Raw genomic sequence first — 17,736 nt, 5'->3', positions numbered from 1 at the left:
AGATCAGAACCCGGAACCCCAGCGCGAGTTCCATGGCAGGTGGTTAGAAACATAGAAAATAGGAGCAGGAAGAGGCCATTCGGCCCTTCGGGCCTGCTCCACCATTCAAAAGAAGATCATGGCTGATTGTCTAATTCAGTACCCTGTTCCCGCTTTCTCCCAATATCCCTTGATCCCTTTGGCATTCAGAAATATATCTATCTTCTTCTTGAATATATTTAATGACTTGGCCACTGCCCTCTGCGGTAGAGAATTCCACAGGTTCACCACCCTCTGAGTGAAGAAATTTCTCCTCATCTTGGTTCTAAATGGCATGACCCCTGGTTCTGGACTCCCCAGCCATAGGGAACATCCTGCCTGCATCTAGCCTGTCTAGTGCTGTGAGAATTTTATAGGTTTCTATGAGACCTCCTCTCATTCTTCTAAACTCTAGTGAATATAAGCCTAGTCGACCCAATTGCTCCTCATACGTCAATCCTACCATCCCAGGAATCAGCCTAGTAAACCTTCTTTGCAACTTCCATGGCAAGAACATCTTTCCTCAGCCAAGGAGAACAAAACTGCACACAATACTCCAGATGTGGTCTCACCAAGGCCCTGTATAACTGCAGTAAGACATCCTTGCTCCTGTACTCAAATCCTCTTGCAATTAAGGCCAACATACCATTCGCCTTCCTAACTGCTTGCTGCACCTGAATGCTTGCTTTCAGCGACTGGTGTACAAGGACACCCACGTCTCGTTCCACCTCCCCTTGTCCCAATCTATCACCATTCAGATAATAATCTTCCTTTCTGTTTCTACAACCAAAGTGGATAACCTCACATTTATCCACATTATACTGCATCTGCCATGCATTTGCCCACTCACCCAACCTGTCCAAATTACATTGGAGCCTCTTTGCATCCTCCTCACAGCTCACATTCCCCCTGAGCTTTGTGTCATCTGCAAACTTGGAAATGTTACATTTAGTTCACTCACCTAAGTCATTAATATATATTGTGAATAGCTGGGGCCCAAGCACTGATCCCTGCGGTACCCCACTAGTCACTGCCTGCCGCGCAGAAAAAGACCTGTTTATTCCTACTCTTTGTTTCCTGTCTGTCAACCAGTTCTCAATCCATGCCAGTATATTACCCCCAATCCCATGTGCTTTAATTTTGCACACTAACCTCTTACGTGGGACCTTATCAAAAGCTTTCTGAAAGTCCAAATACATCACATCCACTGGTTCTCCCTTATCCTACTAGTTACATCCTCGTTCTGCTCTGATTCTCCGGTTCCACCTCCCACCACAAAACCCGCTTTCCGGATGAGCATAAGATCTGGCCCAGGATTTGTAATTTTTAATGGATTATTACAACAGCAGAAAAAAGAAGAAAGATTTGCATTTATATAGCACCTTTCATGACCAAAGTGATTTATAGCCAATGAGTTACAATGAAGATGGTTTTGTTAACAGATACTTTTATGTCCATGCAGATATGGGCTTTGTAAGCCCTGAAATGGAATTAACTAATATTAAGTCAGAAGGCTCCACGATTGCCCCAATACCAGGTAAACATCCAGCTCATCATCATCTTTGGGTTTGCTGACCTGCTGATGTAAAACCAAGATACAAAACAGCTGCTTTTGATTCATTTTCTTTCACTGTTAACACTAAAGGCAACTTGAAAAGAATGAAGAGTAATGTGCAGAGCTGGGGCTGGATTTAATGGAACCCTGGAGACAGGCTGAGAGGTGCCCATAGAATTGCAATGGGCGGGGGGGGGAAGGGGGGGTGTGGTGGTGGTTGGAGGGCCCATCGCCTTCCCATCACATTCTCATTAATTTGAAGTGTTAAGTTTTTGTTTAAAACATGAAAACTTGTGGGGTAATTGAGGCGCTTAAGTGGCCAAATATTAGCCACTTAAGGGGCTCTTCCCACCGTCACTGGAATTAAGCCAGTTGGGGGGGGGTCTCCCCTATGCGGGGAGGTCACCCGGGGAAATGAGGCGACCTCCCTGCAGGCTTGGTGGTGGGTGGCCCTCCTCTGTAGGCACTCTGTGGCCCACGGAGGGGCCCTGGCGGAAAAGGCTGCCCGTCTGTTAACCCCCCACCCTCCCTACGCTTATTGCCCACCCTCTCCCCCTCCCCCCCATCACCGTGGCCTGCCTCATTTATCTCCTCTCTGAGTGTTCAGCGGGGCCTGCTTCCAGACCTCCAGTGGCCACGGCTCCCGGTGGCACTGCCAATACTACTGAGCTGCTGGCCCTCTAATTGGCCTGCTGCTCCTGGAGATGGGATCCCCATTCTAAAAGGGACGGGAATCCGGCGCCAGGCAACTAAGTGCCTAAGCGACATTGAATCACACCGGCGGGGGGCTCCAAAAGGCCAAGGCAGGATTCCCCTCACCTTTTCAGCCCGAAGCCAGGAGCCCTGTTGGTGTGACTAAGTCTAGCCCCTGCTGTGCATTGCTCTGTTGAAGCAGGATGAAAGTGCAAAGGGTGTGATTGGAGCCAGGTGAGGAAGGGGAGGGTGAGGATGCTAACAGTATTAAGCTCTACCTTACCAGCACCTCTCTGGACCATTCCATTGTTTCTAAATTGTGACACTGCTTTCTGACATCCAGTACTGGATGAGCAGAAATTTCCTCCAATTAAATCTTGGGAAGACTAAAGCCATTGACTTTGGTTCCTGCCACAATCTCCATTCCCTAGCCACTGATTCCATCTTTTTCCCTGGCAACTGTCTGAGGCTGAAGCAGACTGCTTGCAACCTTTCTGTCATATTTGACCCCGAGACAAGTTTCTGAGTACATATCCACGTCATCACTAAGACCACCTATTTACCTATTTCCACCCCCGTAACATCCCCCGACTCCATCCTGTCTCAGCTCATCTGCTGATGAAGCCCTCACCTATGCCTTTGTCACCTCTCGACTTCATTATTCAAATGCACTCCTGGCATTCTACACATTCTACCCACCATAAACTTGAGGTCATCCTTAACTCTGCTGCATGTGTCTTAACTCACACCAGGTCCCGTTCACTTATCACCCCTGTGTTTGCTGACCTACATTGACTCCCATGGAAACAACAGCTTAACTTTAATGTTCTCATTCTTGTTTTGAAATCCCTCCAGAGCCTCACCCTCCCTATCTCTGTATTTTCCTCCATCCCTGCAGCTATCTGAAATCTCTGTGGTCCACCAATTCTGGCCTCTTGCACATCCCTGATTTTAATTTGTTACGATCCTGTTAAGGACCATTAACCTTTAAAAAGAGAAAGTCGATTTCCCAGTTATTACTGAAAGAATTACCCCACAAGTTTTCATGTTTTAAACAAAAACTTTACACTTCAAGAGTTAAACAAAGCAAAACATGACTAACTTAACACTACAATTTGGAAATACATATTTTAAACTTAAAATCTTAACAGAACATGAAGATGAATACTTTAAACTCTAAATCTCAACAGAACACCCTCATTTGACTGTTACTTCCACCCTGAGTCCCCTATACTTTACAGGATCTTGGTGGTTTGTTCACTTCTCCTGGGACCAATCCAAAGTGTATCACAGCTCTTAGGAATTCACTTCGATTTCTGTAATTTCTCAGCTGTCTTCTAAGGTTTGAGATTTCCTGGGAATTCTCCCTTTTGCTTCAGTTATCGGCAAATCCTCCAGTTCGCCATCAACACGTCGCAAATCTGGAGCCTTTCCAAAAGCCAATGTGTTTTTCCAAAAGTCAACTGACTGCTTGTCTGAAAGCCAACAGCTTTCCAAAAGACACTGCTTGTCCCAAAGCCAACTGACTGACTGACTGTGTCAGCAAACACATGTATCAAAGTGCACCTCTGACCCATCTCCCCTTTCACTTGCCCGCAGCCTATTACATTTCTAACCTTTGCCAGTTCTGATGAAAGGTCACTGACCTGAAACATTAACTCCGCTTCTCTCTCCACAGATGCTGCCAGACCTGCTGAGTATTTCCAGCACTTTCTGTTTTTCTTTCAGATTTCCAGCATCTGCAGTATTTTGCTTTCGTTCCTGAGTAACATCTATTTCCATAGCAATGTGGTACTCGTGGGATGCCCACATAGTAATTTAAGCTAATTACCACAACATTCAATATTCTCTTTGTTCTGGGAAATTACATGAAGAGCTTAAACCTTTGATGAGGCAGCTGCAGGCACACCATCTCCATACTTCGCATTATGACCTTACTAATAAATATACATAGGCTACCCTTCGATTTGTAACCACCCCAGGTTTATTTGTCAGCTTCTGTTTTCATGTGTCTTGCATTAAAACAAAAATGCAATTTCCAAATTAAAAGTTACCGCTAGTAAATTAATACAAACCATGAACCAGGTGATCATAACAAATTGCTTCACCACTGGTGGCCATGCTTTCAGCTGCTGAGGCCCCGAGCTATAGAGTTCCCTTTCTAAACCTCTCCACCTCCTTCTCTCTGCTCCTTAAAACCTACCTCTATGACCAAGCTTTCTGTCATCTACCCGACTACTTCATGTGGTTCAGTGTCAAATTTTGTTTGATAATCTTTCTGTAAAGTGCCTTGGGATGTTTTACTATATTATAAGCACAAGTTGTTCTTATTGTTGTCATGGCTATTCTTCTCCCTTAGTTCCACTTTCCTGCCCATATCCCTTGATTCCATTAATCTCCAAAAAAAGGGAGCAGCAAACTCTCTAAGGTGTTGTGTCGCACGAGCTTTGCCTCCACCAAACCTGGATTTTTTTTTACTGAAGGTGAAATAGTAGTTCTTATTCTGAGGGTCTGACTTCTTCAATGGAGGAGTGGGTGATGGGGAAAACAAGTGCTACACCCATGTTTTGCAGCCTTAAATTTATGTTTTTTTGGGAAGGGCATGGATTGCTGTATTCCAAGGGTCAGCGAGTGGATTTGTCTCCTTAGGGTGGAGAGCAGTGGTATTTTTAGGGATGTGATTCACTGGGCTGGAGGGATCCTGAGTTTCCATCAATGCCAGGAGTTACAGCTTTCCGTGTATTGGGAATGATCATGTGATAGTTGATATAATGGTTCTTGTTCAGTGAGGTTAAAATTACATTTTCCTTCATTATTTTTGGAGTTACTTGCAAAAATGATTGCAAAAACACATCTAAATTCAATGGGTTGAAATTGAGCCAGTGAGCGCCCACTTTTCAGGCACTAAGCCACCTACTAAATCCTCAAAATGAACAGGTACAGGTAAAACAGGCAGGATACTCACACAAACCTCTGGCTAGAAGTTTGCCACCTAGCCTATTGGTAGAGGATGTAGCACTAGTGTCAGGAGCACACGCCCGCTAAATTCAAAGATTTTTATTTTGGAACACCCCACGCTTCACCAGCTAGGTGCTGCCCTCACTCAGTCCAACATGATGTTATGTGGCAATGCTATTTACAGAGATCACAGAGTACTCATAAGTTAGTTGCTGGACTTGTATTTCTGTCCACTGTTTGATTTCTGGGCAGCTTTTGCTTTGCTGCAATGCTTTGAAAGTTGACTTTGTCTGCACAGTGAGAGGTTTTGCTGCTTTTTCCACTATTGTTGCTGTTTGCCTCACAAATAGTCCGTGAGTGGTTTGGTACGGCTGCCTTTGTGAATAGAGGACGAGTGGGGAGCAGCAAGGAAGCTGCCAGAAGAGGGAGGAGGAGGGCCACAACTGGAGGCCATATCTACATAGGGTCCTCCAGAAGCACCTCTCCTCCCTCAGCTTGACTGAGGAGTAATGTATGAGGTGCCCACCTTACCAAGCAGGCTGCCCCTGAGCTATGCCACCTGCTGCAGCCAGATTTACAATCTTCAACCAAGGCATGGACAACACTGCCAGTGGCTATTGAGCTCAGAATTACCCTCAACCTTTATGTATCGGGCTTCTTTCTGACTTCCACAGGTGACATCAGTGACATCTCACAGTTAGCAGTACATTAATGTCTCAGAGAGGTCACTGAGGCTGTCTGTACCAGGAAAAACACGTACATCTTATTCCCTCTGGACAGAATGAAGCAGGATGAGAGAGCACTCGGCATGGCTCACTTGGCAGGCTTTCCCAGGGTGCAAGGAGCCAGACTGCACCCATATTGCTCTGCATGCTCCCCATAATCAACCTGGCATCCTTACCAATGGTTGTTGGGAAATAAGGATGGCCCCTGTGTTCATGGCTCATGATTCCAGTCAAGAACCTGTACACAGCTGGAGAGCTACCTACAATGAAAGCCAGTGCATCAAACATTTCCTAGTAGCAGCACGTGTGGTGTTCACCACTAACAGGAAGATGCCGTCAAGCCAAAAAGACGTCCTGTCTATCACACAAATGAGTAATGTGATATATGAATTTCAATGCCAGTGTGATTCTAGGTATATAGGCCGTACGTCCCAAAGACTGGCGGACCATATCAAACAACATGTCCCTTCCACTGTTCGCAACAGGCAAGGTACGGGCCGTACCCAACCAGCCCGTGTTTGCAAAACTCAAAACACAGTGTCCAACATTAGATGTGATTCCGTGTTTGGACAACATTTGGACAACAGCTTCAGAATGTTGATCGAATCGCGATGAAGGAATGGTGATATATATCCAAGTCATGGTGAGTGACTTGGAAGAGAACTTTCAGGTGGTGGTGTTCCAAAACACTTACTATCCTTGTTCTTCTAGGTGGTCATGTCCATGAACTTTCTTCGGCAACTTACATCATTGAATCTGAGTCCTCTGCAGTTAATATGCAACCTAGTCCTCTTGTATACTGGCACTTGTGGTGTCCTATCTCCTGCACTGGCTCCTGCACGCTTGTGCCTGATGAAAGACCACATGCAGATTCCCCCTCGAACAAATCCCCAAAGTCTCCGTGGGGCCAGTATCTGAGCTGGTGTTTGCAAGGATTGGAACGAGTGAGAGTGCATCTTTAGCAACTCTGCGCTGCTGTTCCTCCAGTGGCTGAGGTGATTCAACATTCTCAGCAGCTGAAATGCCAGAAAGGGACAAGGGTGAACTTGTGTGAGGAGAGTAAAAACAAAGAAGTGGGTTTTGAAAGCATCTGCAGCTTGTATTGCAGAGTGGGTGGGGTGAGGAAGAAGGTGAGAAGACACAAAGATTAGGGGGAAAGAAACCCTGCACAGGTTCTCCTCCAGTTACACCAGCGGCCACGGCCTTTATTCTGCCCCTTCCCACTATAGTCAGGGTGTTTTTTCAAGAGGGTAGGGGCTGCACAGATGGACTCTTCCTCCTGCAGTGGCAGCTTGTTGCCTGGTCCTGTGTGTGGCCATCTCCTGCAAGAAAGAGTAAAGTGTGTAGTAAGAGTCGTGTTAGGTATTTAGAGAATGTGGACATGGTGGTGAAATATCTGACTGTGTATGTGATGTGAGTTGTGGGTAAGTGATTTGAATGATGCAAGATTGCAATGCACACAACATTTGTAATTGAAAATGGCTTATTACAACAGCAGATAGTTTTATTGAGATATTTTTGTCATGTCCATGCAGATTTGGGCTTTGTGAGCCATGACATGATTATGAATCAGAAGGCGTACAAGAAAGGAGAGACAACAAGTGTACCAACACAAGGTAAACAGCACCATTAGGTTTACCAACCTGTCGATGCAAAATCAGGAATCAAAATGGATTCTTTTGATTCAATTTCTTTCTTTTGCAAAGCTAAATGCAAAATATGCTCAGAAAAAAAAAAATCAAGTCTACAGCACAGAAACAAGCAATGCGGCCTAACAGATCTATGCTGGTGTTTATGCTCAATATGCGGCTGCTCCACCCCTTCTCATCTTATCCGATCAACATTTATTTTATTCTTTTACTCCTATTCTTTAACTAGTCTCTCCTTAAATGCATGTATGCTAATTGTCACTACTACTCATGGTAGTGCATTCCACATTCTTAGCACATTTTATAGAATCACAGAATCATTATGGCACAGAAGGAGGCTATTCGGCCCATTGAGTCCATGCCAGCTCCCTATAGAGCAATCCAATCAGTCCCATTACCCTGTTATATCCCCGTAGCCCTGCAAGTTTATTTCCCTCAAGTGCCCATCCAATTTTCTTTCAAAATCATTCATCGTCTCTGCTTCCACCACCCTCGTAGGCAGCGAGTCCAGGTCATTACCACATCCCCACTGTATCTCTTTCCCAAAACTTTAAGTCTGTGTCCCCTAGTCCTTGTAACATCAGCCAATGGGAACACTTTTCTTTGTCTACCTGATCTAAACCTTACCATAATTTTATATACCTCTGTCAAATCTCCTCTCAATCTCCTTTGCTCCAAGGAGATCATAATTTAGTTAGTTTCAATTAGTTTTAACATAATTATGGAAAAGCACAAGCTTATGTCCAACACCGAAAACCCAATACTGCAGAAAGCGAAGAGTATAGAAAGTGGAGGGGTGAAATCAAAAAGGAAATTAGGAAAGCAAAGAGAAGGATTGAAAGAATATTGACAAGCAAAATCAAGGTGAACCCAAAGATGTTTTATCAGGGCGGCACAGTGGCGCAGTGGTTAGCACCGCAGCCTCACAGCTCCAGCGACCCGGATTCAATTCTGGGTACTGCCTGTGTGGAGTTTGCAAGTTCTCCCTGTGTCTGCGTGGGTTTCCTCCAGGTGCTCCGGTTTCCTCCCACATGCCAAAGACTTGCAGGTTGATAGGTAAATTGGCCATTAGCAATTGCCCCCAGTATAGGTAGGTGGCAGGGAAATATAGGGACAGGTGGGGATGTGGTAGGAATATGGAATTAGTGTAGGATTAGTATGAATGAGTGGTTGCTGGTCGGCACAGACTCGGTGGGCTGAAGGGCCTGTTTCAGTGCTGTATCTCTAAACTAAAAAACTAAACTAATACATTAAGAGTAAGAGGGTAACTAAGGAGCGAGTAGAGCCCATAAAAGACCAAAAAGATAACTGTTGTGTAGGAGCGGAAGATATTGGTATGGTTCTTAATTAATACTTTGCGTCTGTCTTCCCAAAAGAGGGGGACAATGCAGATATTGTCATTAAGGAGGAGGAATGTGAAGTATTGGATGTGATAAACATAGGGAGAGAGGAAGTATTAATGGGACTAGCATCCTTGAAAGTAGAGATATCACCAGGCTGTTATAAGAAGCTAGGGAGGAAATAGCGAAAGATCTGACCAGCATTTTTCAGTCCTCACTGGAGACAGGCGTGGTGCCGGAGGATTGGAGGACTGTTAACATTGTCCTTTATTTAAAAAGGGAGCAAGGGATAAACCAAATTACTACAAGGCAGTCAGTCTAATCTCGGTAGTGGGCAAATTATTGGAATCCATGATAACAGACAGGATAAACTGTTACTGAGAAAGGCATAGATGAAACAAGGATAGTCAGCATGGATTTGTTAAGGGAAGATCATGCTTGACTTAATTTTTTGAGGAGTTAACAAGCAGGATTGATGAGGGTAGTGCAGTTGATGTGGTCTACTTGGATTTTAGTAATGCTTTTGACAAGGTCCAACATGGCACACTGGTTAAAAAATAAAAGCTCATGGGATCCAGGGGAATGTAGCAAGCTGGATAAAAATTGGCTCAGTGGCAGAAAACAATGAGTAATTATTGACTGGTGTTTTGCAACAGGAAGACTGTTTCCACTAGGGTTCTGTAGGGCTTAGAACTGGGTCCCCTGCTTTTAGTGCTGGTTATTAACGGTTTGGACATAAACGTAGGGGGCATGATCAAGAAGTTGACAGACGACACAAAGATTGGTCGTGTGGTAGATAGCGAGGAGGATAGCTGTATACTACAGGAAGACATCAATGGACTGGTCAGGTGGCAGAAAAGTGTCAATGGAATTCAACCTGGAGAAGTGTGAGCTGATGCATTTGGGGAGGTCAAACAAGGCAAAGGAATACACGATTAATGGGAGGTTTTTTTTATTCATTCATGGGATGTGGGCATTGCTGGCCAAGCCAGCATTTATTGCCCATCCCGAATTGCCCTTGAAAAGGTGGTGGTGAGCTGTCTTCTTGAACCGCTGCGGTCCATCTGGGATAGGTACACCCACAGTGCTGTTAGGAAGGGAGTTCCAGGATTTTGACCCAGCGACAGTGAAGGAACAGCGATATAGTTCCAAGTCAGGATGGTGTGTTACTTGGAGGGGAACTTACAGGTGGTGGTGTTCCCATGCATTTGCTGTCCTTGTCCTTCAAGTTGGTAGAGGTCGTGGGTTTGGAAGGTGCTGTTTAAGGAGCCTTGGTGCATTGCTGCAGTGCATCTTGTAGATGCCACTGTGCGTCGGTGGTGGAGGGAGTGAACGTTTGTAGATGGGGTGTTAATCAAGTGGGCTGCTTTGTCCTGGATGGTGTCAAGCTTCTTGAGTGTTGTTGGAGCGGCATCCATCCAGGCAAGTGGAGAGTATTCCATCACACTCCTGACTTGTGCCTTGGAGACGGTGGATAGGCTTTAGGGAGTCCGGAGGTGAGTTATTCGCCGCAGGATCCTAGCCTCTGACCTGCTCTTGTAGCACGGTATTTATATGGCTAATCCAGTTCAGTTTCTGGTCAATGGTAGCCCCTAGGATGTTGATAGTGGGGGTTCAGCGATGGTAATGCCATTGAATGTCAAGGGGAGATGGTTAGATTCTCTCTTGTTGGAGATGGTCATTGCCTGGCACTTGTGTTGCGCGAATGTTACTTGCCACTTATCAGCCCAAGCCTGGATATTGTCCCAGTCTTGCTGCATTTCTACACCGATTGCTTCAGTATCTGAGGAGTCACGAATGGTGCTGAACATTGTGCAATCATCAGTGAACATCCCCACATCTGACCTTGTGTCTGAAGAAAGGTCATTGATGAAACAGCTGAAGATGGTTGGGCCTAGGACACAACCCTGAGGAACTCGTGCAATGATGTCCTTGGAGCTCAGATGATTGACCTCCAACAACCACAACCATCTTCCTTTGCGCTAGATATGACTGCAGCCAGCGGAGGGTTTTCCCCCTGATTCCCATTGGTCTTAGTTTTGCTAGGGCTCCTTGATGCCATACTCCGTCAAATGCTGCCTTGATTTTAAGGGCAGTTACTGTCACCTCACCTCTTGAGTTCAGCTCTTTTGTCCATGTTTGAACCAAGGCTGTAATGAGGTCAGGAGCTGAGTGGCCCTGGCGGAACCCAAACTGAGCGTCACTGAATAGGTTATTGTTAAGCAAGTGCCGCTTGATGGCACTGTTGATTACACCTTCTATCACTTTACTGATGATTGGGAGTAGACTGATGGGGCGGTAATTGGCCGGGTTGGACTTGTCCTGCTTTTTTGTGTACAGGACATACCTGGGCAATTTTCCACATTGCCGGGTAGACGCCAGTGTTGTAGCTGTACTGGAACATCTTGGCTAGGGGCGCGGCAAGTTCTGGAGCACAGGTCTTCAGTACTATTGCCGGAATATTGTCAGGGCCCATAGCCTTTGCAGTATCCAGTGCCTTCAGTCGTTTCTTGATATCACGCAGAGTGCATCGAATTGGCTGAAGTCTGGCATCTGTGATACTGGGGACTTCAGGAGGAGGCCGAGATAGATCATCAACTCGGCACTTCTGGCTGAAGATTGTTGCAAATGCTTCAGCCTTATCTTTCGCACTGATGTGCTGGGCTCCCCCATCATTGAGAATGGGGATAGTTGTGAAGCCACCTCCTCCAGTTAGTTGTTTCATTGTCCACCACCATTCATGGCTGGATGTGGCAGGACTGCAGAGCTTAGATAAGATCTGTTGGTTATGGGATCGCTTAGCTCTGTCTATCGCACGCTGCCTCCGCAGTTTGGCACACAGATAGTCCTGTGTTGTAGCTTCACCAGGTTGACACCTCATTTTGAGGTATGCCTGGTGCTGGTCCTGGCATGCCCTCTTGCACTCTTCATTGAACCAGGGTTGGTCTCCTGGCTTGATGGTAATGGTAGAGTGGGGGATATGCTGGGCCATGAGGTTACAGATTGTGGTTGAGTACAATTCTGCTGCTGCTGATGGCCCACAGCGCCTCATGGATGCCCAGTTTTGCATTGCTAGATCTGTTCAAAATCTATCCCATTTAGCACAGTGGTCGTGCCACACAACACGAAAGAGGGTATCCTCAATGTGAAGGCAGGACTTCGTCTCCACAACAACTGTGCGGTGGTCACTCCTACCAAAATGTCATGGACAGATGCATCTGCGGCAGGCAGATTGGTGAGGATGAGGTCAAGTATGTTTTCCCCTCTTGTTGGTTCCCTCCCCACCTGCCGCATACCCAGTCTAGCAGATATGTCCTCGAGGGCTCAGCCAGCTCGGTCAGTAGTGGTGCTACTGAGCCACTCTTGGTGATGGACATTGAAGTCCCCCACCCAGAGTACATTCTGTGCCCTTGCCACCCTCAGTGCTTCCTCCAAGTGCTGTTCAACATGGTGGAGTACTGAGTCATCAGCTGAGGGATGGCAGTAGGTGGTAATCAGCAGGAGTTTCCCTTGCCCATGTTTGACCTGATACCATGAGACTTCATGTGATCCAGAGTTGATGTTGAGGACTCCCAGGGCAACTCCCTCCCGACTGTATACCACTGTGCCGTCACCTCTGCTGGGTCTGTCCTGCCGGTGGGACAGGACATACCCAGGCATGGTGATGGCATTGTCTGGGACATTGTCTGTAAGGTATGATTCTGTGAGTATGACTATGTCAGGCTGTTGCTTGACTAGACTGTGGGACAGCTCTCCCAACTTTGGCACAAGCCCCCAGATGTTAGTAAGGAGGACTTTGCAGGGTTGACAGGGCTGGGTTTGCCGTTGTCATTTCCGGGGCCGAGGTCAATGCTGGGTGGTCCATCTGGTTTCATTCCTTTTTATTGACTTTGCAGCGGTTAGATACAACTGAGTGGCTTGCTAGGCCATTTCAGAGGGCATGTAAGAGTCAACCACATTGCTGTGGGTCTGCAGTCACATGTAGGCCAGACCAGGTAAGGACAGCAGATTTCCTTCCCTAAACGACATTAGTGATCCAGATGGGTTTTTACAACAATCAACAATGGTTTCATGGCCATCATTAGACTAGCTTTTAATTCTAGATTGCTGAGGTGTAGAGGAGTTGAGGGACCTTGGAGTGAATGTCCACAGATCCCTGAATGTAGCAGGACAGGTTGATAAGATGCTTAAGAAGACATATGGAATCCTTTCCTTTATTAGCCGAGGTTAGAATATAAGAGCAGGGAGGTTATGCTGGAACTGTATAACTCATTGGTTCGGCCACAACTTGAGTCCTGTGTGCAGTTCTGGTCACCTCATTACAGAAAGGATGTAATTGCACTTGAGAGGGTACAGAGGATGTTGCCAGGACTGGAAAATTGCAGCTATGTGGAAAGATTGGATAGACTGGGGTTGTTCTCCTTGGAACAGAGGAGGCTGGGGGGTCAATTGATTGAGATGTGTAAAATTATGAGGGGCCTGGATAGAGTGGATGGGAAGGGCCTATTTACCTTAGCAGAGAAGTCAGTGACGAGGGGCATGAATTTAAAGTGATTGGTAGAAGGATTAGAGTGGAGATGAGGAGGTTTTTTCACCCAGAGGATGGTGGGGGTCTGGAACTCACTGCCTGAAAGGGTGGTAGAGGCAGAAAACCTCAACTCATTGAAAAGGTGTCCGGATGTGCACCTGAAGTGTCATAACCTGCAGGGCTATGGACTAAATACTGAAAGTGGGATTAGGCTAGGTGGCTCGTTTTTGGCTGGCACAGACCCAATGGGCCAAGTGGACTCTTTCTGTGCCATAAACTTTCTTTGTTTCTATGAGAATAACCCCAGCTTCTCCAACCTAACCTTGTAGCTAAAATCCCTCATCCTTGGAACCATTCTGGTAAATCTCTGCTGCAGCCTCTCAAGGACCCTCACATCCTTCCTATCCATTTTGGGGAAAGACATTTTTCCTGAATTCGCTATTGGATTTATTAGCAACTATCTAATATTTATGGCCTCTAGTTTTGAACACCCCCACAAATGAAAACATTGGCTGGGATTTTACAGCACCTCTGGAGCTGGCTAGGAGGCAGGTGGGACCGTAAAATCGAGTGGGAGGCAGGAGGTGCTGGGTGCCCACGCCTACATGATCCTGCTGCTATTTCAGTCGCAATGGGAGAGGTGGCAAGTGGCCAACCCATCCCAGGCCAATTGAGGCCCTTAAGTGGTAAATTAATGGTCACTTAAGAGACTCTTCGCACCACCACTGGTATTTAACCAGCCGTGGACAGCCACCACCACCTGAGAAGGCCATTCAGTAATAACTGGTGGCCTCCTTGCAGGCTGTGGTGGGGGGGCCATCCTGAACGGGCATCCTGTGGCCCATGGACGCCAACCACCCAGCAGCACGGGCCGTCCTCGCTAAAACTAACCTCCTTCCCTGCTCTGCGCCCACGTGCCGCACCCCCACCACCCACTTCTCGCCAGGGCCCAGCCCATTGTCTCCAGCGAGGCCGACCTCCACTTGCATGTTTGAAGGGCGATGTCGATCTTTCCTTTTGTTGCTGGGTGCAGTCCCAGAAGTGGCCACTGCTCCCAGTGGCGCTGCTGGTCCTCTTATTGGCCAGCAGCTCTTGGAGGCAGGACTTCCTCTATGTCAGAAGGTCACGGGTTCAAATCCCACTCCAGAGACCCAAGCACAAATCTAGGCTGATGTTTCCGATACTGTACTGCTTTAGCGGAAGCACTGTCTTTCAAATGGGATGTTAAATAGAGGCCACTGTATCTTAATGCCAAATCTCATTGCCCCAACAATGAATAATGATGGGTTTAGCACCTAATGTTATGTAACAGGCATACAACAACAAATTATATTTATATAGTGCCTTTAATGTAATAAAATGCCCCAAAATGCTTCACAGGAGCATTATAAAACAAAGTACGAGCATCATAATGTCAGATGACCAAAAGCTTGGTCAAAGAGGTAGGTTTTAAGGAGTGTCTTAAAGGAGGGAAGTGAGGTGGAGAGGCAGAGAGGTTTAGGGAGGGAATTCCAGAGCTTAGGGCCTAGGCAGCTGAAGGCACGGCCACCAATGGTGGAGCGATTAAAATCGTGGATTAATCGGAGCCAGAATTAGAGGAGCACAGATATCTGGCATGGTGTGGGGCTGTAGGAGATTACAGAGATAGGGAAGGGCGAGGCCATGGAGGGATTTGAAAACAAGGATGTGAATTTTAAAATCAAGACATTGCTTGGCCTGGAGCCAATGTAGGTCAGCAAGCACAGGGGTGATGAGTGAATACAACAATGTGAGTTAAGACATGGCAGAGTTTTGGATGGCTTCAAGTTTACAGAGGCTAGAATGTGGGAGACCAGCCAGCAGTGTGTTGGAATAGTCAAGTCTAGAGGTAACAAAGGTTTCAGCAGCAAATTAGCTGAGGCAGGGTGGTGAAGTTGGGTGATGTTTTGGAGATGCAAATAAGCAGTCTTAGTGATGGCACGAATATGTGGTCAGAAGCTCATCTTGGGGTCAAATATGAAACCAAGGTTGCGTACACTCATTTAGTCTCAGACATTTGCCAGGGAGAGGCATGGAATCAGTATGGAATGGAGTTTGGAGTGGGAACCAAAAAGCAATGGTTTCAGTTTTTCCATTTTAATTGGAGGAAATTTCTGCTCATCCAGTACTGGATGTCAGACAAGGAGTCTGATAATTTAGCAACAGTGGAGGAGTTGAGATAGTTGGTGGTGCAGTATTGCTGGATGTCATCAGTGTACATGCGAAAAGTAATGCTATTCTTTGGGATGATATACATGAGAAATAGGAGAGGGACAAGGATAGATCCCTGGGGGACACCAGAGGTAACAATATGGGAGCAGCAAGAGAAGCCATTGCAAGATTAAACAGATAAGGATGGAATAGAATTAAGGAGAGGGGTGATGATGTCAGATTTAATGGAGAGAGGGACAACACCTGAAGAGGGAACTGTTAACAATATCAGCTAACATGGAGACCAGGAGGGGAAGTTAGGTGGTCAGCAGTTTACTGGGAACAAGGTTGAGGGAACAGGAGGTGGATCTCATGGGCAAGATGAGCTCAGAGAGTGAATGAGGGAAGATGGGAGAGAAACTAGAAAAAGATGTGAGTTCAGGGCTAGGGCAGGGGGGAGCTTCAGAGGAAGTTTGGCCCAGTGGGCTAGTGGAAGGGAGGGAGGGACACGGCAGAGGCTGGTCTCAACCTTAGTGACGAAGACGTCCGAGAAACTCCTCGCGCTTGTTAGAGGTGATTGTGGAGAGGACAAGGGACAGGGGTTTAACAGAAGTTTGCAATAGAGAAAAGAAGCTGGGGGGTATCTGTGCATTCCAGGATGATCCTAGAATAGTGAGCAATTTTAGCAGACAAGAGCAGGACCTGAGACTGGTTAATGTGGTCCAGCTGTATCCTTTCACGTCTGCAACTCTTGGACTGATGGGAGTAGAAATGAGGGCCGTACCAGAGGAACAGCCAGTATGAGAGAGAGCAATGGTTTTATTGGGAACTAGGACATCAAAGGTGAGAGTGTGGTTGAACATTATCAGTAGCTACAGAAAGGCCAATACCTAGAGAGTTGGGATTTTGACAGTGCAGTTGTAAGTGAATTGAGAGATTTTTTTTATGGGGATGGATACAGAAGGATGTAGGATTGGGGTGTGGAAGAGAGATGTGGGTGGAGAGTGATACAAGGAAGTGATCAGAGATGGCCGTAGCTGTGATTGATAGAATGGAACTAGTAAGACCACATGAGATGGCAAGGTCAACGGGGTGGCCACGAATATGGGTTGGGGCATTTACATGGATGGAGAGATTTAGTGAGGGTAAGCAGGCAGTAAACTCAGAGGAGAGAGAGCATGATGAGTTGAGATGGAGGTTGAAATCACAAAGGATGAGAAGTTGGTCGGTGCAGAGGCTGAGGGAGAAAAGCAGTAAAGATATCTCAGTGAGAACATTTTTATTATACTTTGGAGAGCATTAGAGAATAATGATTTTGAATGAGAAGTGAGAGAGGAGGAACTAGGTGAGGTGCTCAAAGGAGGAGAATGTGCCAGAGGAGTCAGAGTAACCCTGTAAATGCCAAGCACAGGTACTGCACATTGACAGAGCCTGACTTGTACGCAACTTTGGTGTCATATTTGACCCCAAAATGAGCTTCTGACCACATATTCGTGCCATCACTAAGACTGCTTATTTGCAGCTCCAAATGCAATTTGTAAATGGAAAATTGCAACCCACATAACATTTGTAATTTGTAACAGATTGTTTTAACAACAGATGATTTTCTCATGTTCACAGCTACTGTAAAGCCGAAAAAGGTCACGAAGGAGGTGGCAATCCAGAAAGAAGAGACAACAGTTTCAATAGTAGAAGGTAAATGTCACCAATGGCTTTGTGTAACTGATGCAAAACCAGAAAACAACTGATGGCTTTTCATTCACTTCTTTCATTTTCAAAGTTAAATGCATAATACATTGAGAAAAAGTTAAGTTACAGAGTCCACAGCACAGAAACAGGCTGTCTGATCCGACTGATCTAAACCAACATTTATGCTCAACGTGAGCCTCTTTGCACACCTCTTCACCTCTCCCGAGCAACATGCCCATTCATTCCTTCCTCCCTCGTGTTTATCTAACCTTTTAAATGCATCTGTGCTAATTGCCCCAACTATTCCTTGCGTTAACTTACCACACTGCGAGTAAAGAAGTTTCTCCTGAATTTCCTCCTGGATTTATTAATGACTATCTTATATTTATGACTCCTAGTTTTAAAGTCTCCC

General features: G+C 46.1%; 1 protein-coding gene across 1 annotated transcript in view; it reads left to right on the top strand.

Annotated features, from left to right (window-relative positions):
• The window catches only part of LOC137377390 (neurofilament heavy polypeptide-like), a 187,512-nt gene that overhangs the window by 134,182 nt on the left and 35,594 nt on the right, over nt 1-17,736 (top strand). The window contains exons 24-25 of the mRNA XM_068046968.1: nt 7,485-7,565; nt 17,256-17,330. Coding sequence (XP_067903069.1) covers nt 7,485-7,565; nt 17,256-17,330 — 156 coding nt within the window. The remainder of the gene's footprint in view (nt 1-7,484; nt 7,566-17,255; nt 17,331-17,736) is intronic.

The sequence above is a fragment of the Heterodontus francisci genome, chromosome 15 (assembly GCF_036365525.1).
Source record: "Heterodontus francisci isolate sHetFra1 chromosome 15, sHetFra1.hap1, whole genome shotgun sequence".
NCBI lineage: Eukaryota > Metazoa > Chordata > Chondrichthyes > Heterodontiformes > Heterodontidae > Heterodontus > Heterodontus francisci.
This window is presented reverse-complemented; position numbering and strand designations above follow the sequence as displayed.